Genomic DNA, 24,491 nt, shown 5'->3' on the forward strand with positions numbered 1-24,491 from the left:
TTGAAATTTAGTGTAAGGTATTGAAACTTTAATCCTCGGTATAAACAGGATGTGCTGAGGTTGAATAAAATTGTCTAGCAGTACGATTCTGCAATTAAATCGATTATTTCTTACCACTTATCTATAATTTGGTTTTTAGAAATAGCAAAGTCCTTCGCCATTTGGTATTTCCATCGGAGTGGGGACTTCCCTCTTCCCCTGCTACCACCAGCGGGTTCCGAGTTGGAAACTTTGAAAGCTGGTGCATTTTGATCCATTCGAACGGCATGGCCACGCCAGCGGAGCCGCTGTATTTAAATTCTCTGCTAGGCAATGTTGAGTGCCTTACAGAGTGTGGTTTTCGTACGTCGAGGTAGGACTTTACTTCCCAATTGCCTACTCAGTCCAAAGTAGCACTTATTGACAAGAGTGATTGTGCGTTGGATTTCGATGCTCACATTATTATCGGGGTTCATTCTGGTTCCAAGCAGTGTTGGCACTAATCGATCGATGTTTTAATCAATTAGTTAATTCGATTAAATTCAATCCGATTACAGTTAATCATGATTAATTTTAATCTGATTAAACAGTTAATCGTAACCGCGATTAAAAAAATTAATTTTTAATCATTAACCCTTAATTTGTTTAAGTAAGTTTGGTGATTAATTAATTTATGCTGGAATTTTACTGTGCACACAAGGCCAGTTAACCGGGTATGGCAAAGTCGGTTTTCCTCATGAATCTAAGCAATTTGGTGTGCATTTTCATTAAGATACTTTATCCTCGACAACGTCAAATCACTTCGTTGACGATGGGCTTCAGTCTTTCACACAATACACTCGATAAGACCTTGTAACCTATGCTTAGAAGGCTGACCAGTTAAATTCTAGTCGTCAAGCATGCGTTCACCTGGCTACCTTGCCGGCCGCGCATATTTGAATAGCTCATCTGGCAGGGTGTCAGCTCTAGCTCCTTTGTTGTTTCTCAGACATACTCAGGCGGTGGAACATTGACTCCACAACTTTCAGTGCTGCTACAATTCAGTCATTTTTACCAGACTGAAAATTGAGGACCGAGTAAAAGGTCGAAATGGGGTATGCACCCTCCTAATAGGGTACAGCTGGCAACCCTAGCGTTGAGTAGGAAAAAATTTTTTTGTTTTTTCATTAATTTAAATAATACCCCGGTCACATCCGATGATACATTTTGGATATTGTTATTCAGGATATTAGTATTTTTTTCTAGGGCTGTTAATTTTTAGGTGCCAGATTGACTAGCAGTCTCGCTGTAGTGACCCAGACTTTGATTTTGGCATAGGCTGTTTAACCATCTCAAAAATTTTTTTATTGGTTGACATTTTTTTATACGATATTACAAATCATTTACTCTTATCGCATCACTTTCCACGAACTACCTGAGAAGCCCAATATTGCCTGCTAAGAAAAAGTATGACGTAAGATCAAAAAACAGCGAATCTACCGCAAATCATTAATACAACCTACATATATACATATATTGTTCTTCACAGATATTCTTTAGAGAATAAAATGTGTAACAGGCATGCTTCCTCTCCCCGAGAGCGCACCACTTAACTACGTCGCTTGATAACAGCGTGGAAGTGTTTGTTTTGCATTTTAACGTTAAATTTAGAAATATTCGTAACTTATGTACATAAAAAAGCAAACGCAAAAATCACTGATGGAAAGCAAACTAAAAAAAGTTTTACAAAACGCTTACTAATTTAATAACGGAAAAACAACACTTGAAATTTACTTTACTCTAGCGTTATTCAAGCGATTAAAGATATAGAAATAAATGTGTAGAAGTGATTTATATAGATTGCTTTAATGTTATATATGTTTGTAAGTTTTATTGGAGATATGCCTTGTAGGTAAATAAAGAAGTTTTAATTTATTTGGGTAATCGATAAAAAGACTGTTCATAGGAATGATTACAGATATGCATTATAAATATTTTGTTTGATTTTTTGGTGACAGGTAACATGATCAACGGAAATAAGGTCAATTGACTTTATTTCCCACCCTGGTGCGAAATAAAGTCAATTGACATTATTACCTTTTCAAAAGCGAAATAAAGTCAACAAAAATTTGGAAATAAAGTCATTGACGTTATTTCCTCATTCAAATGGAAATAGCGGCAACAATGCTTAAAGTATGTCGATTCATAGAAAAAATGTTGTTCTTACAATAAACATTGCCTCGTAAGTGTTGTTTTTTAATAGATGAAAAAGGTTATTACCAAATCCTCATTGTTGTGATATTAATCCACACACAATCATGCACTACCACCAATTGATTTTATTAAAAAAAATTTAATTACGAATATGTAAAACACGATGCGAGAAACTAAACGCCTGCACACAGCTGGAATACGAGAAATATAAGATGAGTATAGAAATGATCCATAACTTGCAAAACATGTTTCGTTTCCACAAAAATGAAGCGAACACTATTAAATTGAAGAAACAGTCCATGTCCAAAACCCTCGGAGGAACACTGAAAAAATTCTGTGTTTTAAATTAGCATATTTGGAACGAATTCGGAATGTCTAAGGTGGAAAAGAAACCAACCTTTCTATAAAAATACGGCTCTTAGCCCATATAGGCCCGACGAATTTTTTTCCCGAATATCTTGATGAAATCTTCATGCTAGGGTAAAATTGAGAAATTAAACTTGAATTTGGGGTCAAAAAAATTTTGCGATTATTAGTTTTCGAGATATAAGAGGGCCGCTCAAGTCAGCAGGAGTCTACCTACCCTCACTCTTCCGGTCATTTTTGAACAAAATTAATCGAATATTACCCACTATGTGTAGGTTCATTTAACTTTCCTTATCACATAAGTACATACTTATTTATATTATTTAAAATTCATTTGAAATCCTTTTTATTTCTACTTAGCTATGGATATCGCGACCCACGGTATCCGCGTTACAAATTTGAAAACATTCGTATGGGCGGAATTGCGACTGAGTGTTTAGTCCCGCGCCCATCTCTACTTCATATCTACAATTGACACACTTTATTATTTTCGAAAGAATATAGAAGTAGACTATGGGTATACCGATGTAGTGTAGTAAGTTTAAATTTTTTAGCGAAAATCGTAGTTAATCTACTACGATCGTGGTAAAGTTCTAACCCTGATAACTAGTTTACAATGGTCCTACAGGGCATTTTTTATAATCTGGCACACATATACATGCGCTTACCATCGCTAACGGCTTATGAGTTTCAATGATTGAAGGCTTGGTGTTGGCCATGTTTACAAGCTATTTAAATTATTAAATTATTGTTTGGCAAGTGATTACGTAGGTACCTATCTATGAAGCAGAACTTGTTATTTTATTTTATTTTTTAAGTTTATAGTGTCTTTCTTAGTGACGTGGCGAACGGAGCACGCATAAGAAGCAAAGCGAACGGCGGAAATGTGAATTTCGAAGAGTCATAAGGAAAATGTGGTTTAGTGTAATTAGAATAGCATGAAACTTATAAAGAAAAAGTTAGAATTAAAAAATACTATAAAGTTCATAAATATCTAATTCAATGAAGTGCTGAAAGGTAGTCTTACTGACGGTGAATACATATATGCAGATATATGTGTGTAGTGGAAAGTGGAAAAAAGTAAATAAGCGATGATGAAATAAAAATTGAAGCAGCTAAAAAAAGTAAAAAAAAGTTTTTCAGAAGTTTTAGAAGAGTTTTAGTGTTCTGCGTGAAATTTTTCAACAGGAAATTGTGATTAATAAAATTGTAGAATACTTAAAAATCTACGCAACTAACATTGCTTCACAACTTGCAAACACATCAGATCTTCTCGGATTTTTTTCTTCGAAAATGCATAAATGTTTCGTAAAGATCACAAATGTTTTTCGCCACAAATCCACATATGCACCACCAGCAAGTGAACCTATCAATGCTGCCTCCGTAGTGGGGGCGCACGTCCGTCATAGAAGTGCGTCTGCAGACGATAATGATGGAGGTCGACGCAGTCGAGAGGGAAGCGCGGACAACGCTGGTAACAACGAAATCAGCACACGAAATGCCGACGTCAAAGCCAGTCGGCGTCTCAACAATGTTGCGCGCGATAAGCTAAAGGAGTGCAACAAAGATAAGAGCACTGATAATGGCGATAAAGCAAACACTATTGCGCCAAATGAGCGAAGAATGCTTAAAGCAAAACGAGAGAATGAGGGCGAAGAGCAGAAGAAAACGAAATCTAAATATTTCATGCGCAGTGCAACGTCGCCAAGTCTAGGCAGGGGCAGTTGTGAACCAGGGATGATGAGCACCAGCGATATGAGTGATGTTGTTGTCTATCGAAGCAGCTACGAAGGCGGCGGCACTGTTGATAAGCGAATAAGTTCGCGTAGCAGCGCGCGCAGTAGTGGCATATTTCGGCTATTTTTGGGTAGCAGTAAGAAGAAGAAAAGTGAGCGAGTGAAGAACAATGAAAAAGAAAGAGAAAGGGAAAAGGAAAAAGAAAAGGGAAAGGATAAGGATAAGAAAAAAGCAAAGAAAAAGCGAGCGCCACTGGCGGTAATGGAACCACAGCAGTTGGGCATCGAAGAAGATGAGCTAAAAGCGTTGTTGAAAGTCAATGACTACTCAGACGAAGCGCCAATGGCAACACCGGAAATACGTAACGCCATTAACGTAAGCGAAATAAAAACCAACTCTAATCATGAAAAATCGCAACTGTCGGACAAGGCACTTGATATAAGTGCTTGCGATAAACTGACGCCTCGTTGTAGGACAGCAGCCAGCAGTGATAATAATACGGCTCGTTATCACGCAAGCGGAAGTGCGGACGATACGCTCGCGCCCGCGATGGACACAGCTAAAACCATTGCGTCGCACGATGAACGCAGCTACATATCCGAATACAAATCTTTTGTCGAGGATGAAAAGCCAAATTTAATTGGGACGCCGTTCCCTGAAACGGAAGCTTTCAATTTCGAGCAAGTACTTAATCGCTCAGCAAGCATGCGTCACTCCAGCGATGTGGCAAGGAAGCTTGCGCCTGACGTGCGCGTTGAGTTGCCATGCCGCACCAATGTCAGCGATGATTGCTTGGCACGCACACGAGCATTAACACCAAAAACCCCCGAAGAAATCGAGTATGAAGCCAATGTTGCAGCGGAAAGCGCCGACGTTATGACACCACTACCACAAAATCTCACCTTTCACTCTGCTCGCAAGTCCCTCAGCACTGGGCGCACGCTTGCCTCAGAAATCGCCGACATGATACGCAATTTGGATGCAAACACTTTACGTATTAACAATATGACCGTTGAGGAGAAGATGGAGCTGATGCGACGTTTCGAGCAGCAGCCACCTGAGCAGCAAGAAAAACAGTCACAGTGCTTAACTCATCATCCACATCATCAAAATCATCACGCGCACAACACGTCACAACATCAGCACAACTTACTGCGGCGCAGCTCATCCGGTTCGCGGAACTTTAATCCCATGCGTTTAGCGGTGGAGAATCGCATCGCACTGCAGGCTACGCAACAGCTGCATGGAAGTGGTGGTGGCGACGGCGACGGCGGTGGTGCTGACGAGTCTGCGTGCGATTCAGATGGTGAAAATGTGGAAGTGGTATTGCGTCGGAAATTCGTTGACTATCCCCGCGGTGCAAAGGTGACAATGTCTACGTGCCTGTATGAACGTCGGCTGCCAAAGAGTCCGAAACTGAAATTGCTGGTGCAATCACAACATAACGACAGCCGAGATGAAGGAAGCGAAGAGGTAGGCTATATTGGAATAAGCATATAATGCTTTCGACTAGTTTTTTTTTTTTCATTCTTCATTCATTAAACTTATTCTTCTTCAAGTTCAGAGGGAAAGGAAAAGTTGTAGCTTTTGGTTAATACTTTTATAAGATAAGGAAGGAAATATTTTCCTGATATTTTTTAGCAAAAAGCATCCATAATTTTTTTGTTTTAATTTTTTTTGACATTAAGAATAATTGAAGTCAAAACATAAATATATCCGAATTTTCCTTAAACACGGAACATCATGAAAATCCCCTAAAAGTCCCGAAAATACTCCGAAATACCTCGTGGGAATCTTTCGGTACTTTTCGAGAGTTTTGAAAGATAAAATCATAAGAAGCTCTCGAAAAGTATCCAAAAACTCGAAAAATCACAAATTATTTAATTTGTTGTTAAAGGAGCTCTCGCCTCAGTTCGCTTAGAGGTAGTCCACTGTCCGACGACAGAGCTGTTTATGATCCGCTATCTTTTGGTGTTCTGCCCTCGTTTTTAGCTCTCAGCAGTGCGATCGCGTACTCTGACGACTTGTCCGTGTTGTCATCTTCTTTCAAGGTGCACATGGCTGTGCCTTTTCACTACTCAAGCTTACCTGCTTTGCTTGTTATATTCTTGTTATTGTGCATATTCTGCGATGACACCGATTCGGTGTTAAGCACTTTCTCTACCGGTCTGCTGCTGGTCGGTTGTGATGTCATCGAGTCCATTTGGAGTCCGGTATCTGCACAGGTGGTAGTTTTCCGCTTCTCTACTTTTCAGCGGGCGCAGTTTTCTTATCTCTAGTCTTCCTGGTTATCTGTTCATCACGGACGTGGTTGACCGCCCTGTAGTTTTCCCGGACCTCCCTTTTTCAATGGGCGCGGTTTCATATGCCAGTACAACTTCTTTCCTCCTTTACCTTTTGCTTATATTCCCAGTTTTTCGGGTGTATCCCGTCTTCCCCGCTTTGATCATCGATTTTCCGCCTCTCCGCAAATCAGAAGATTCTATAACGATATGACGCTCTTCCTGCGGTTCATCGTTTGCTTACGCAGACTCCAGCGTGCTCTACGTTTGTTATTTTGCCATTGCCTAGGTGCTACACCACTGAGCCCATGTCGCTGGTGATAATCTACCGCCACTGGTGTTTCCGGCGGTTTGCATAGACGGCGATTTTTGATCGGGCTTCTGTAGCTACATAAACTCTGCAAATCTCGATGTGGAGCTGCCGGCTGTGCACCGCCTTCGATGGTCAAATGCGGTTCAAATTTCATAAATCCTCGTTATGTCAGCTGTTCCTTTGTTGTTGTTGTTGCTGTCGTTGCTATTGCTGCTGCTTATCTGCTTCTTACGACCACCTGCTCGACGAGGCTAGCGCAGTGGTATTAGATTTAAATGAGCGATCTCAGTCTTCGACCGCAGTTGAGCCCAGAGCCGAGGCAAGACGTCAGTTAGTCCCCATGGTGCACAGTGGGCCTTTTGAACACGTCATGCGAATTAATCGTAGCGCTTTCGACAAAAGCAAACATTTGGATATGAAACAAAATGCTTTGAAAGCTAATGCGATTCCCTTTCACAGAAAAATATTGGCATTGAGCTACAATTACTCCTTGACCTTAAGAAAAGTGGTCAAAAATATTGTTCTTCGAAAAAAACATGCACAATCCAGCGCATTTGTTCCAAAAAAAAATTTGTCTACGTTTTATTATACTAATAATATAGACGTGTTTCTCGTGACGTGGTTCCACTGTTTAAAATACGAAAAAAGTTTTACCCCTCAATTTGAAAAATGCATTTTATATTGCATTTTTTATGATTTACATGCAGCGATGCATCCTTCACACAGTTTTATATCTCTCGAAAAACAAGTACGTTTTAGTGCTATTCAAGAACTTTAATTTCAGCAAAGTAGAAAAGTCTCTGGCCCTTTGAGAGCCAAATTATAACGATTCTGAATTTAAACTTCGAAATTTCATTCGACATTTTTGCGCATTTTTCTTCTAATTTCAGAGTAAGAACTCGTACAGCAGATTCGAAGTTTGGTTTAAAATTGTTATAACTTGGCTCCCAGAGGGCCTAAAAATTTCTAAATACCATGCCTCATGCAGCTGCATTTAAATAGAAAAGCATGCCATAAAAACTGCATTATTAAAATTGAGGTGTTAAAATTTTTTTCGATTTTAATACAGTGCAATCGTGTTTCTCTTCTCAAAATCGATAATATTAGTGTATGTACATAAAAATTTTTTGCACCAACGCGGTGGATTTTGCATGTTTTTTTTTTCGAACAACACAATTTTAGACCAATTTTTTGTATGGTCAACGACTAATTTTGGCTCATTAGAAGCTAACAGCTCTTGGTCAGAGCAGAATTGCGACTCAGCTAAGGCTCTGCAGCATCGACTTTTTTACTTAGCACACAAGTTTTTCATTAAGACATTATTCTACCAAACTAACGATATGCTTTATTTGGTTATTCATTACATTACTCCTTACCCTCAAGCAGCGCCTTAAATGAAATGCCTTCTCTCATAAATTTTTCATAATTTATATCATCGCAAGCGGGCACATAAAAATGTGTCTATGCAAATTATCAAATATTTTGAAACACTTGCCCGTAAGTATTTATTAATTGTAAACAAAAATTATTAATTGCGTAAACAAAAGTCAAAGCTGGCAGCTTAAGTGCGCTCATTAGCCGCTGGACCATTCACTAAGTTGCTGTGTACATGCTAATGAACACAAAAATTTCGAATTGTTTAGATTGCAAATATAAAATACAGTAGTACCTCGATTCTTGCACATAATGAAAACAGGGCAGGAATTGAGGTTGTCGCAAGTAGCGAGTATTTTTTTTTTGTATGAAATAAAAGGCAATTTTATGAAAGAATTTAGTTGGAAAATAAGTTTATTATTTTTAATATGTATTTTAATTCAATACGCTTAAGTTTAATTCGTTCATATACATAAATATAGAAAGACTCACATACTTTATGTGGAACTAAAAAAATTTGAAATTTTTGTTTGTTTTGTGCAAGCTCGCTTGTTCAGTACTACGCTGCTTCTAAGTCTCTGGAGCGTCATTATTTTGATCAGCCCATTCTAAGAAAATATTGTATGCTGATATAGTCTCCTCCTGTGTAACTTTCTTCGTATTTACTACCACGTTGTTTGTTTCCTCACCATCAGTAAGGTCACAATTGATACAGGGATCTTCATTTTGTTCAAAAGACTCCAAAATAGGTTCAGCAATCCATTGCTCAATTTCAGAATCGGATATTTGCTGCAATGGTTCTATTTCTTGAAGCAAATTTGAAATTGCTTGAATATTGGATGTATCTTCAACAAGCTGTAAGCGTAACTCTGAAAGAGGGATGACATCTTCACTATCCCATTCGGATGTTACCTCAAACATTTTTTGAAATGATGTCTGAATGGAGGTCACATTAACAGCATTCCAGGCATTAGCTAAAAAGCATATTGCGTGTTTTAAGTTGATGTTTCGCAGAGATTCGTCTATTGTTTTTCCACGGCGAACGATGTCACTTAAAAGGCTTGTTTTATAGTTCAATTTCGTAAGTCTTATAACATTCTGGTCCATGGGCTGTATAAGTGCAGTACAGTTTGGAGGAAGACACATTACAGATATTTGACCATCACTACTCATTAACTCGCCGTCTTTGGGATGGCATGGAGCATTATCAATAAGCAATAGAGCCTTTTCGGGAAGATTTTCGGCACGAAGGAACCCTTTTACCTGCAATTTTAGGAAATTTGAATTAATAAACGAAATTTTTTACAAACAAAGATGACCAGATGTACCTCTGGAACAAATGTTTTGTGAAACCATTCCTCAAACAAAGCCAAGGTCATCCAAGCACTTTTATTTCCTTTGTAGACAACTGGAATATCCGTAAAATTGTTAAGTGATCGTGGGTTTAATGATTTCCCAATAACCATTAGTTTTACTCTGTGATTTCCAGATGCATTCGTGCAAGCCAGAAAAGTTATTCTTTCCTTACTGCCGTCCCTAAATTGGAGCGCTAAGCGTTGCGTTATCCATTGTCGACGAGTGTCAGCGCGCGCTATCCCCAAATCAACGCGTCGTAATTTTTGACGTTTTCTCAGATCCTCTCGTTTTTATTCTCGTTTCCTCTTTCACTTTTTTGTCCTTTCTCTTTCTTTCCGTCTTCCGCATCCAACTTCAACACGTAACGCCCTGTCAAAAATGAAAATTCCATTTGCTCGGCGTTAGCGCCGCGTTATTGTGGGATGCTTCATACAAATTGTATGGGCATGAGGATTTTTGACAGTTGTTTGGCGCTTGACGCGCCAATTTAGGGATGGCAGTTACTGATTTTATGTCCTGGAGCGGAAGTTTCTTTTGACCGCACAAGAGTTCTATCAGGCAAAAGCTTCCAAAAGAGACCAGATTCATCGGCATTGTATATCTGGTCCTTGGTCAAACCTAAATCAGCAATTTTTTTGTTCAGTTTTTGTAAAAATGGATTAACTGAGTGAGTCTTATTCGAAAGTTTTTCTCCACATATTTTGAGTCTTCGTATTCCATATCTTTTTTTAAAGTTTGTAATCCAACCATTGCTAGCATGGAAGTCCCCCGATTTTTCCTGAATTTTGGCATGGAGAAACTTGGCCTTTTGTTTAAGCATATCAGAAGTGATTGGTAAATTCTTGGCTCGTTGATTTGCAAACCATTTCATCAATGCTCTTTCCATTTTAGGAAGCTCTGCAGGTTTAAACGTTTTTCTCTTCCCAGGACCAGATTCAGCATGCGCCAGGAACTTCCTTATGGTGTTCTTCTTATTCTTAATGCGGTTTATTGTTGACCTGTGCACGTGAAAACTTTTGGCTAAGGCATCGATAGAAAATCCTTCACTTAGCTTCCTTAAAATTTCAGCTTTTTGCTTTATTGTAAGCAACGTAAATTTTTTCCCTGCCATTGTGTGACCGCACTCAATGAAACGTCCGTTAAAACTGATTCAAATGTCCCAAAATACACGTGCGTAAGAGAATTAGCCAATCACAGCAATTCATTTCCGAAATAAATCGGGACTTCCCCGAATTTTATTGAATCTAAGGAACCGTTACCAAAAGCAACTAGGCAATGTCGCAAGTATCGAGTTCAAATTTTTTGGATGTCGCAAGTACTGAGTACGTAATGGAAAAATTTTTTATTGTGCAAGAATCGAGGTGTGCAAGTACCGAGTATGTGCAAGAATCGAGGTACTACTGTATGTTAGGTGATTTTTTTTTTTTTGTTCTATTGAAGCTAATACGTGTACATATGTATGTATTAGGGTGATTGACTCGATCTTTCCAACCCGGTTTACAATGTTTTTTTTTTTTTTTTTTTGATATACAAATATAGCCATTTTAATTTTGATTTTCCGAATATCGCATAAACCAGATTGTTTTATCGAAAATCCGGTTTTTTTAATTTCAAACATGTCTTGACCTCTCAATAAAAGTTTTGAGTTTTTGAATTTTGCAAGGCTTTTTCCAGTTTAAGAGAAACTCCTAAATAGTTCTAAAATTATGTCGTACTTTATTTTGGGATGAACATTATATCATAAATGATTCCAACAGACAGAAATGGAGAGCTCTGCACTCTCACTCCACCTCCGAAAAAGCCTTTTTATGGCAGAAGTACACTAGGAGGTTTGCAAAAATGCAATAAATAAAGGGTTAAAAACTGTTAAAATAAGACCAAACGTGAATTTTTCATTGATTATAAATATATACATTTTGTTTTTTGGTATTTTTTGGTCTACTAAATCATAATTAAAAATTTTGCTCTTTTCTGTGTACAAAAAACACTATTTTGACTATAAATCATTTTATTGTAATTTTTGGTCATGACATCATACCAACATAAGCATTTTCACTGTATGAAAACTATGCAAAATAAAGCCATCAAACTTCCATTTTTTTAATAACTCGAAAACCGGTTCTGGGAAAAAGCGTGTAAACATGCATTTATGGTAATTTCATACATTTTTGATATGTACGGATTTGTCATAATTTATTCATAACCTAAATTAGCAAAACTCGTAGCATAAGTTACTGCTGATGCAAGATAGATCGCTTATGAAAATGGATAAAATCGAATAAAAACAATAGTCACCTCCCATATAATGGCCATTTCCACAAATTAAAAACCTGCGTCATTGCCGTAGTAACGAAGGGCAAATTATTCAAAATTGGCATGTGTACATTAGGGCGGGTCAATTTGTATGGGAAATTTTTTTGCAACTATACGCGTATAGCACAGAAGGATTCTACTTGTAGTTCTTAGCAAATTCTCCGTATAACCGCATTGTGTTTCACAATGCCGACGAACGGCGAACTTTTCGCTGCGAATGTTCGCTGTAAAAATTAAAACACACTGTTGTGTATGAGAACGCACACAACCAAAGCAAACGACGACGTTCGTCCGACGATTGTTCACAACGATAGACTTATTTCTATCGTCGTCGCTAGCGGCAGCGGCAAAATACGATCCATAATGTCCATATGCAAAATATTCTTAAGTTTTTAAATCCAAATTTAAAAATACTGTATTAGTTTTTGTTAAAAATTAATAATCTTATTGTTTGTAAAAATTTTAATTGAACCTTGTCATAAGCAGCTGAATTCGTTGTCGCCGTAGTTGTTTTTTACTGGGCGAAAGTTTCCGCCGTCGTCGCACTACTGTGCGAAAATTCGCCATTCGTCGGTATTGTGTTTCAACGGTAAATCATGAGCCTAAAATCAATTTGGAATTAGCCAAATCGTTAAATTAGATATTTTAGCATTTGGCTGTAGTGTCGTAAGGAAATGCTTAAATTTTGTATTAAAACATTCTATAAGGGGTTTTTTTCGTATGAGCAATCCATTTAAGCACTTACCATTTTGCTGAAAACTTCCACCAGAGGGCGCAACAGTGAAAATTTTCACTTTTTTTTTGGAACTTATTTTCGTAATATGGCAAACTCCAAATTGATTTTAGACCCATGATTTCTTGGGAAAATTTGCCCATAGTAAAAAAAAAAATTACGCGTCCTAAGGTGCACCGTGTCTTTGAAAGAGTTTAATAATTTTTGGAGCGTTGTAATTTACTGACATTAGAGTGGTTGGTAGGGATGTCAGAGAACCATGGATGCATCGAAAATATCCATGTTTTTCTTCGATGCAGCGAATATTTTCCACTGGATGTATCGATGAATCGATGTTTTTTTGAAAACTGGCATCTTTAGTATATTGAACCGCGCGTTTTTCAATTGTTCAAAAAAGAGAGTAACTTTGACCAAAAAATTTTAATGGCTCCTAAAAGATCCGTTAGAAATATACATAAATAACTCAGTTGCGGTAATAAATTTAAAATGTTGTAACATTTTGCTAATAACATATTTTGTGGTGAAATATTGTCTGAAAAGTCCTAAGGATATATAATTCGATGTATCGAATCGAAGAAATACATCGATGTTATTTAACCACTGACATCCCTAGTGGTAAGAACTGCGATCAAGAGTCAAGGCGGGTTCTTAAAGTAAGATATACTTATTGGCATTTTTTTTTGAATAGTCCTTCTATATTTTTAAAATTTCAGAACTACCGTTTAAAAAGTTTTGTAGTAATGCCGACGATTGGTTTTCGTCCTGTTTTCAATGCGTGCGAGTATTTCCCAAATTAACCCAAGTCCTTCGCAACAAAAGTCACTTAAGTGCCACGTAAGTATTAGCAAAGTTTCCAGTATGTCTTACTTGCTTGCTGACCCTTATGTGGAAATTATCAACTAGTAGCAAAACTGTAAGTTTATCAAAACCTGAAAAAGGCTTGACAAGTTCGAAAATGTCAAAGAAGTGGAATTATTTACTCTGTTTTGGAAATGGTGCACTCGAACTTTCAGTTTGGCAAACATGATCCAAGGATTACCTACGCTTATAAATATGTACATATGTGAGAGAAATATGCTTGTAAATACATGCCGTCGAAATTCTCGTTCCGCTATTGTTTAACGGTATTAAAGGCCCTCCTTGATATGCATAGCATATGCTTATCATCGTCCTCGTTCACCACCACTGTCCTTTCTTTTTTCCTGCCTTGCCTTGCAGAATATTATGTTACTTACTGTAATACTACTACTCTCCTGCAGGGCATACAAATGAAGCGAAGTATATTTGCTTGCATACCCCTTTTGTTTGTTTCTTGCATTGAATTGCGACGACAATGGCAAATAAAATGAAAATAACGAGGTCCTTTTATAATTCCATTTCCTTCAAATTCGACACGGGGCAAAATAAAAAGAGTTGGAGAAATGTGTAGGCAAAGCGTGGCATTTTTGGGAAGCCTTTTCATTGAAAGGTATTCAAGCAAGTGAAATTTTATTCTTTAAAATGCGAATGTTACGTTTATGCGCTTAAAGTATGTACACTAGGGCGGGTTGATTTTTTTTTTTTAATCGTATAGCAAAAACGTAAACTACATAAAATTCTAAGAAAATTCTCCGAAGAAACCATGTATCTAAATTAAAATCCTAATCCGCGCCACTCGACTTGAAAATTTATATGGCCGCCTTTGCCAAAAAACTAAATGTTAGAAAAAATAGGTTTTTCCAAAAAGAAATCGAATTTTCTGAATAAAATTGTTTAGTAAGGTAGTTCTTTTGCACTTTATATTTTTTCTGCACTCATAATTTTTTTTATTAAAAAAATATTCACCCCAGTAAAAATGTTTGTATATAATTTTTTTTTGCTTTTTTGATAATTGAATATTTTTATTAGTCTCAAAACAAAACCTGTATTGCATAAACTATAATATAATATAATAAAACATAATATATTTCAAAAAAAGAAAATAATTTTAGCGAAAGAAGAGGAAAAAAATTTTCAAGTCGAGAGGCGCGGACCCATGGTTTCTTCAGAGAATTTTCTTAGAATTTAATGCAGATTACGATTTTGCTATACGATTTTAAATTGTTTTTTTCATCCATACAAATCAACCCGCCCTAATGTACACACATATATAGGTACTCGTATGAACACTCCTCGTCATTTGAATAGCGCATCCTTTTAGTTCTTAGTATTTAAAGTTTTCCCTTTGTTTGCATAATATTCATAAATTTTTTATAAAAAATATACCATATTCTAGTGTAAATCTGATTTTAAAATTTTATACAAATTTAAAAAAATTTTAACAAAGGGGTGTGCTAGCCTTATGTCCTGCAGTGAATAAATTAAGTTATATGGAAGAAAATGGGCAGCACCGTCAACAAAACAAAAGAGTATTATTAATTTATTCACTGCAGGTCATTGTGATAGCGCACCCCTTTGTTGACATATTTTTTTATAATTTGTATATAATTTTAAAATCCGATTTACACGTAGAATAAACAAAACTAAATTTTTATAAAAAAATCAATGAATATTAAATAAACGAAAGGAAAAATACTAAGGATTAAAAGCTAGCGCTATTTAAATGGCGAGGAGTGCAAATACATATGTACACATATTACTTTTCGGCACGCATGAAATAAGCTCAGCTGCAAAATTGAGTTGTGCGACAAAAAGTTCGAGCGCGAAACAAGTTATAGTAATGCCAATGTCTTCTGTAAAAGGCGCAAAACGAACCCACCAATGGCTATAAGTACTTACATACTCGTACATACATATGTACATATTTTTATGCATATGGGCATAAACATGTACATACATACATACATATGCATGTACATAAATTAATATTTTTGTGTGCTTGAATGTTCATAAATAATGCTCGACGCAGAATGCAGCTTATCCATCCCCATGGGCAAAGTCATAAAAGTATTACGGGTAAATTGGAAATGTTCACTAAAAGATATCAAAACTGAAGCCTTAAAATTTTCTTTGGCGTTGCGTTTAAATTGACATTCGCACCTTTTGTTAAGATTTTCAGAGGTATCTCTGTCAAACTTGATTTTTGTACTCGTATTAGAGACGAGACGAACGAGATAGGTTATTAAAACGTGTAGCTGTTTTATTACGTGGCATCAAGAAAATACAAATAATACTTTGAGGTTGTACAAGTTACTTTAAAAATTTAATGTTTTTTAATTTTTACTTATTTGACATACTAAATTGAATTGAGTAAACTGAAATTATTATTATTAATTTTTTACAATCCCATTTAACGACATTTATGTAAATAAAAAAATGTATTAGGGCACAAACACTGCCGGACACAGCACAGCGAATTTTTAACAATATATGCAAAAATTTTTATTCTACTATTTTCGCGCCAATTTTGTATAAAAACATGGCCAATTCAACAACAAAAAACCTTAAAATATAATTCATAAACTTTGTGCAAAACTCGCGAAAATTCAGCAAATTTTCATCCAAATTTTCAACTTTTTAATCCAATTTTTTTGATTTTTTTGAGTATGCAGTTTTGCAGCCCATTTAATTCTAGTAAAGAAGTGCAAGTTTGGAGTTAGTCAAAAATCGCATTGATTTTTGGGAATTTTTTTCGTTGAAGGTATTCTGCATTTTTTGCATATAAAGTATTTTGGGAAAAAAAATTTGTATGAAAGGGACTGCGGAAAAAAATGTCAAAAATCAACGCTGATTCCTAAGTACTTAAAACTTGTACTTTATTATAATAAATTTGATTGGGCTACAAATCTACACTCTCAAAAAATTCTGATTAAAAATTTGAAAATTTGCATGAAAATTTGCTGAATTTTCGCGTGTTTTGCACAAAGTTTAGGATTTATATTTTTATGTTTTTTGTTGTAGAATGAACCATATTTTTATATGAAATTGGCGGAAAAATATTAGAGTAATAATTGTTGCATATATTGCGAAAAATTTCCTGTGCCAATACTTTGTTCCGGCAGTGTACACACCACATACAGTAGAACCTCGATAACTCCTACATTTTACTTGAAAGCCATAAAGGTCAGGAATACCATATAAGGGTTGTGATATCCCAGCCAGCAAAATAGCTGGAAACGTATCCGAAAATGGAAATAATTTCATATAAAAACCTGATGTTTCATGTGCTTTCGGCTGTTTTTCTGAAATTTAACTGATTAAATTTTTCGCTGAAAACTATTTCATTCTGAACTTCACAGAATCTTTTTCACAGTTACAGGAAACCAAAAAGATACAATTTTATGATTCAGTATTTATTTAAATTTTATTAAATACTTTTTATATGTATATTTTTAATGTTTTGCTTCTGACGGCATTCGAACCTGGGATTTCTCGGAAGCTATCACCTAGTAGCACGTTCCTCTGCACACTGAGCTACTGCCGTGTACGTATGCATATTTTCAAACATTCAGTTTGAACAAATATTTCAAAATTATTGTATTGAAATAACATGATGATATGATGACAAAAATGGAAATCGTTTTCTGAACGTTTCCGGATACGAAAAATGGATCATATGGAATTACTATGCTCTTTCGATATCATGAATTCACTAGGGTACAAATCGACTGTTGTTCTTATTAATTTTGCCGATGGTTTTACTTGCACCTGCAAAAATGTATTAAAATGTTTTATCAATTTATCAAGCGTGTGTAATAAATACTCTTATATGATCTTACAACACCAACCCCTAGGATTATGTCAGGTAAAAATATGCGTTATCTGTTATAGGACGTCCAAGGCCATCAAAAGAGTTTTCCTTCGTTCATTGGCTACCTGCGCCTTGCGATTTCTTAGCTATTCTTCCAATATAAGTACCGTGTCCCTTCTTGAAAGGTGCCCTCATCCTTTCCATGCTAATTTATAACTATTACAATTTCTCTTAATATTCCGGTGCGTAGATACCAAGTATATGACTCCAATTCTATATTGCCTTCTATTGTCGATGTGTGAGTGTAAAGTTAAAAGGCGATTTTTCTCTGTAGGTCGATGTGCCTTGGATAGCCGCATGGCCTGCGATTCTCTTGGCCAGGTTGATGCAGAATCACATTATCACATTTCTGCGCAGCTTTGTATCCTAGTTCTTATCTTTTAGAGGATATTTTACCTCATCTTTCATTTGGCTACCTAAAAACAAGATCGTGTAGACCTCGCAGCCGTACGAATATGAATTCTGCTACATTGAAAAGTTTTCTAATTACCTATAAATAAACTTTTTTTTGTGTCGATGACTTTCAGTATAGTGACTCCAGCGGCATCTACTGAGACTTTATTGCAAAAGCACTTCCCTTCCTGTCACCCAAATATATTTCGAGCATGAAACGAATCGGACCAAAAATACGCTTCTTAGACATTACTCCACCCCAGCGCCATTTGATGGATAAACCCTTTGGAAAACTATTTACTTCCCATTACGATATATCTCACCTCCTTGAAACCGCACCACTGTCGTGAAGTGAAGTGAAAAGTTAAAAATTCGCAGCGAAATAAATGCGATGTTAAAGTTTTATTTTTATCACTTCATTAAACTTTATTAAAAACATGACTGTGCATATAATCCGTGCAGGGTTTTTTTCAACCTTCATAATGTTTTTCATGAAAAATATTTCGTTCATTTCTTATTATTCTTTGTGTAAAATTGGTAAAAATTCGGCAAATATTCAATCAAATTTTACAATTTTTGTCAGAGATTTTCTAAATTTTAGAATAAGTTTGAAAGTTATATTTAAATGGTTCAAATGAAAGACTGCACTCATAGTGATCCTCAAGCATGGATAGGTTCGATTAAAATGGATTCAAAAAATTTGTTCATCAGTTTTTAGATAAATATTTTTAGATCTAAAAACTGCTTTTCTTGAATTTCAATCTGATCGCTTTTCCGGAAAAACTAAAAATTACGGTTATTTTTGTACTTGATGTACTTATCTATTAACACCTTGACCACTTTCACCCGATTTTAGAAACCAAACATATTTAAAAAAAAACAGGATTAATAGAATTTTAAAATGACGTCTAACAAAACATTGTTTAATTAAAACAAAAAAAATAATTGTAGTTAGCCCCTATTTTTGCACTAAATTTTTATAAAAAGTAAACGAAAAAATTTTTTTATGATAAATATTTTAAGTGTTGTACAAAATCTCTGTACAAAACGTTTTTCTAGTGAGTGTTTAAGATCATCAGTTAATCTTAAGCACGGGATATTAATAAAATAAAAAGTTTTTTTTTTTAATTTCAGAAGTGTTATAGAGAGAGTAAATTAATTTTGTAATGTGTGCCTTTTACATAAGGGCCATTCCACTGTAAGTGATGGGACATTGAACCCCATAATGTAATCAATCATAATTATATCGTCGGAACAGTGAAATATATTTTTTAATATACATAGATAAGTAACTAGTGTATTAAATTCCTTTCAAAAAAGAACCAAACAAGTTTTACGTTCTTTGTAACTATTACTTGAATGAATGTGACTGGTGGGACACAGAAAATCCCTCTATATTGCCTTTGTGCCCTCAAAGACGAAAGCCAAAACGCTGAATTTTCAAGCCAGATTTGTTTAAGTTGTAAATTATATACTATACGCTTACGTTTTCAATAAAAATCAGGCTGGTATAGGGTGTGTATTTCAACTTTTTCAGTAAAAGATTGCAGCGAGAGCGTAAAAGCAAAATACAGCGTAAAATTTAAAAGAAGAGTAAACTAGCAGAAAAATATTTTGATCACACAACTAGTAAAAACTTGCAACTGAACAGTTGTTGCACTTTTCTGATATTCCTGCTGTAAACATTTTACAACTGATAAACCAGTTTTAAACTATTTGCTTTACTTACAAGCACCTACAAGGTCCAGTACTCATGAATATTTTGATTTGCTCTAATTTTACTTTTGTTTACACTAAGCCAATTAAACAAATGTCAGATTTTGACATTTATACTTGTTCCTCTGCAGTTCCTCTTCTGCTAGCTAATTTCTGCTAGTAAAAATTTCACTAGCAAGAATTTGCAGCTCTCCCGTGCTAAATATTACGCTCTCGATTCAGTGCTCTCTTGCAAATTTTTTGGGTTACTATACACTTTTCCAGTAAAAATTTGCAGGTTCCAGTACAAATTAGTACTGATTATTTGTTACTATACAAACCTATAATCTTCAAGGAAATATTTAAAATTTTTACTGGTGGGACAGGTCCTTGTGGAGAAAAAGTTTTTATAGACAGAAATTACAACTTCTTCTTATTTTTTAATATTTTTCAACAGATTAAGGAAATGTAGTAATTTAGCAAGAGGTTACTACTTAAATAGGGATAATCAATGTATTTTAAAATGTATGCCGTTTTCCTGTACATTGTACCGTTGTACATTGAATGGCCCATGAATTAATGAAACATATTATATATGTGCACATTAATTGCTCATACGAGCCTTAGCACAACCTCTCTGTTATCAGCACCAATGTTGCTCATACACCCCGCCAACACGATAATTCTTTTTAAACGAAGTTTGAATTTAAATTGAGCAGAAAGTTGAGAGTATTAAAAAACCAGTCCTGCTAGAAATTATAGATGCAGTCTCGTTAAGAGTGTGAACTCGGATTGCTCTTCTTGTGGTGCTATTATTGGGAATATATATGTACATAGGTAGGCCAAGCTAATATCCTACTCATCTCAACTTATCCCGTAAGGATGGAATTAGAGATTAATTAGGCTTCGACTCATACCTTGTGGGTATAAACTGTCTTGTGCGGATATGTCAAAGTAGGCAGGGTGCTCCGATTACTTAAAAAAAAAACCTATTCCGATAACAATTTGGACCTAAAAGCGCTCTCTTCATGGGACCTCTTAGAACAAAAAGTAAAGTTTATTCTAAATATATAAACACATCAAAGGTGCTATTACTCCTAGCTTCTTTCGCCCACTGATTCTAAAGTCATCTCCTACATAATCTTATATAAGTATATACACGCGATTCAAGAAAAAATTCGCTGTTAAAAATGTAATTTATATTTATTTAAATATTTATGTGGCACACCTCTGTTTATGCAGACTAATTTAAATGTGCTTGTATGTGCAAAGCTGCACAAATTCGAAACTCACACAAAACGTACGATAAAAGTGAAAGTGAAAACTTTTAGATTAAGAAAACTTGACGCTTATCGAAGCGTAAGGAAGAACAAAGTTAAAATATGCAAAGTCAGGATAATCGATTTTTCGTATATTTCAATTCAGTATGGAGCAATCAGTAACTGTGTTAAGGGGGGTCTCTGTCTGCTTTCATATTATTTAAACGATAAAGGGAGAAAAAATAAATGAAGATTGAGTTGCTAAGGTAGGTGTGTGCACCTATTGAGATGGAAATAAGCAATAATAGTATTTATTGAAGTAAATGCATAAGCAGTAAGAGAGTATAATAATAAATTCATTAAAAGCAAAGTTAAGCCTACTATGAAACAGCCACACTTTAGATGGTGTACTGTTCAGCTTTGACAAAGTGCACAGTAAATATTTTAGGCTGCGAGTAACTAAATCCTAATTATAGCGGATAAAATCTTAATTGACACTTTGACATTAATCTGGTTTGAAATATTGCCAAACCGTCTAAACCAAATATAGAATTGTACATACTTATGGAAAGGAATGAATGTACGCCTCTTCTATATTTAGTGTCTTAGGGAAGCCTAAAAAAAGTTGAGAAACTTGGTGGGTGCATAACGAAATTAAAATGAAAATCGTAAATGGACCTAAACGCGAAAACCCGTGCAACAATTAATGAGGAGGATGGATGGCGAAAGGTAATGAAACATAGCCGTAGATCCCTAGACGTTTTCACGGACGGCTCAAATCGAAGTTGCTTGTTTCCAGTTAGGTTTTCCGGAGAATAGTCTGAAATCATTTTTATTTAATTGAATAATAGTTCATTTTTACCAAGTCTTAACTGCAGTTTACGCCTATTGGAAAAAGTAGAAGGGGGTAATTGCTCATATTTACAAGCAAACGAAACGACAAAATCAAAAATTAAGAAATAAACCTTGCCGATCACCCCATGTTAAAATTCTTGGAACTTTTATAAACTCTTAAATACAGTTAAGCCTTTGGTGGAAAAAGGGTATAAGGGCAGGCGAGCATCTGTATATGGCCCTACCGCCTCCAGTACTTACTGTATTATGAGTATACCCACTCAGTTCTTTTCTAGATCCAACTGAGATCGCAAAATGGTTTCTGTCCTAAAATGGCACATGAATGCAGTTCGAAACTAAGCCATTTCTGTTGCAAGCAAGCTGCAAACCTTCTCAGAGAAATTGGCTTTTGATGGTGAAGATCGCATTGGATGCAAGTAAGAAGTCCGCGAGAGATTTGTGGATGCAGGCAATATGCGCACATCCTCAGAATATTTGAAACCACTTCAGAAAAAAAGTGAAATTATCATTGTCCAGCAAACAGACAGAAATGACAAAAATAATGCACCAGAATTTTTTCATTGTAAATTGTCTTCCTTAATTTACCATGTAAATCAAAATTTCAAACTTTATATAAAATGAAGGAAAATTCAGCAACTTTCTTTAATATTTCAAACAATCATTAACGGTTCTTATTAGGGGCTTAGAGAAAATTTATAAAACAATGTATCTAGTATAATACGTTTGTGTATTTTAAAATTTTAATATTAATGAATTACTCTACACATGTATGTTCGAAAATCCATTAAGCCTAACATAACATTTTTCACAAAATGCAATAACTCGACCGAAAAAAAAACTTTATTTGGCAAACTCAAAGGCATTCGAGAGGAGATTTGTTTTTTTAAGACACTTTGACTAGTTTTCTGTGAACAAATTTATTTTCTATGCTACATACATAACCTCAAATAAATAAATAAACAAATATGACGTAAAACAGTGTTTTTGCACTTTTATGTTAGGATATCTTACAAACCTGATGTGATGTTACAAGTTATGCTTTGCATGTCACAATTTATTATTTACATGCCACTTAACGCCCATTCCCTAATATTTCGTTAAATCGAAATATTCCGGGCATAGGCTTCGTTGATACGCATATGTATAAATATGCGTTTTTTCATTGCAGATGTTCGTCAAAGCGAAAAAACCGAAATATTTATTCATTCCGTCATACACTCATTCCCTTAAACCAGTGATTCCCAAAGTGGTCCACGGAAGACTCGACGGGGGTCCACGGTGACGTGAACAAAATATGGGGGTCCATGAATTGTAAATGGGGGCCCACGAAAATTTATCTGGTTTCGATGTAAACAACCAAAATGGTTGCTTGATAGCCTCTTATTTAACTTTAATTTTTTTGAATGGTGTATAGTGCTCTTGACGCACTGCTGCACTTACCGGCACTTTGTGTTTTCATACGTGGGGAAACCTTAAAGGCCACCGGCAGATTAAAAAGAACCGGATGCTGGTATGACAATGAGTGGGGCGCGGCGACAGAGATTTAAGCACTTGTGTATTTTCAATGCTATAGGATAGTACGCCACCAATACCGTTGTTGAAGAGATTCTATAACGTTGAGTTCCCTGAGACTGAATTCTGGTTTGATTCCATCGCTGAGACCAGACTAACATATTGTCGAATCTTCACTGATGGCTCCAAAACTGACTCTGGGTCATGATCTGGGGTCTTTTTCGAGGTTAATGGAGATAAGCTTCGCTTTTCTGTAGGCGAATATGCTTCGGTCTTCCAGGCTGAGGTAATAGCAATACTTAAAGCCATGGACTACGTAGAGGAACATAGGTGGAGGGGAAGGAGTTTACGTGACAACCAAGCTGCACTTAAGGCATTGACCAGCCCTCTATTTAAGTATGTACTTCCAAACTAGTTCGGCAATGCAAGGCTCGACTTAAATAAGATGGTGAACATAACGAGGTTGTTTTACTCTGGGTGCCAGGATACTCTGGACTACCTCGTTATGAGGCATCTTATCATTTGGCCAGAGTTTGCTCAGACCAGGCATTCCTCAGTTCGCAACCAGTTGTAGCACTCCCACCTTCGGCAATCGAAGCCACCATCAAAAACTGGGTGAATACTTCGCTCAGAAATGACTGAGAGGCATCGAGGTGGGCAAAGCTCATGTTGCCTTCAATCTCACAAGGTCTATCTAATTTTTTGCTCTCAATGAGCAGACGACACTGCAGACAACTTGCTGGACTGCTGACTGGTCACTTCACGTGGCACAAACACCTGACTGTGATAGGCGTAAATGACAAGTCCATTTGCCCATTTTAACTTGAAGAAGATGAGACGGTGGAACACTTTTTGTGCTTCTTGCTTGCTTGGTTATTTGTCATCGATTTTTTTAAACTCGCTCTTTTCTCTATTGTCAGTTTCTTAATTAAAAGTTTGGCGTAAAAAGCTTAGCCGTTTTGGTTTTTTTAAACTCGCTCTTTTCTCTATTGTCAGTTTCTTAATTAAAAGTTTGGCGTAAAAAGCTTAGCTGTTTTGATGTTTTAAGTTTTGTGTTTTAAAAATGTGATAAATATTTTTTGCCTCACTTTAAAACTCGGTGCGATAAAAATAAAAATGATGCCATTAACACAAATAAACTATTTATTATACATATACTCCACGTGCAAAGTCATGAGTGAGCCGAACATTTGATGAGTTTATGGTGAAGATAATGTAAATAACGCTAGCGCTTGCAGTGCTTTTAAAAAAAATATAACTCTTCCGAGCGAGAGAGTATTTTGATGTATTTACGAGCTCTATTTTTTAAAACTTACAAGTGTGTAAACACATTCTTATTATAAATAGAAAATATTTTACTTTTATTTTGGCCACTCTGATTTTAGTTTTTGAATTCACCCGC

General features: G+C 35.8%; 1 protein-coding gene across 1 annotated transcript in view; it reads left to right on the plus strand.

Moving 5' to 3' along the window:
- Positions 1 to 3,714: 3,714 nt before the first annotated feature.
- Positions 3,715 to 24,491, plus strand: part of LOC118742656 (general transcriptional corepressor trfA-like) — a gene marked incomplete at its 3' end in the record, with an annotated part of 95,758 nt that continues 74,981 nt past the window's right edge. Inside the window, 1 exon segment of the mRNA XM_036474892.1 lies at positions 3,715 to 5,748. Coding sequence (XP_036330785.1) covers positions 3,832 to 5,748 — 1,917 coding nt within the window.

The sequence above is a fragment of the Rhagoletis pomonella genome, unplaced genomic scaffold, assembly GCF_013731165.1.
Source record: "Rhagoletis pomonella isolate Grant_MI unplaced genomic scaffold, Rhpom_1.0 Rhpom_scaffold_00007, whole genome shotgun sequence".
Taxonomy (NCBI): domain Eukaryota; kingdom Metazoa; phylum Arthropoda; class Insecta; order Diptera; family Tephritidae; genus Rhagoletis; species Rhagoletis pomonella.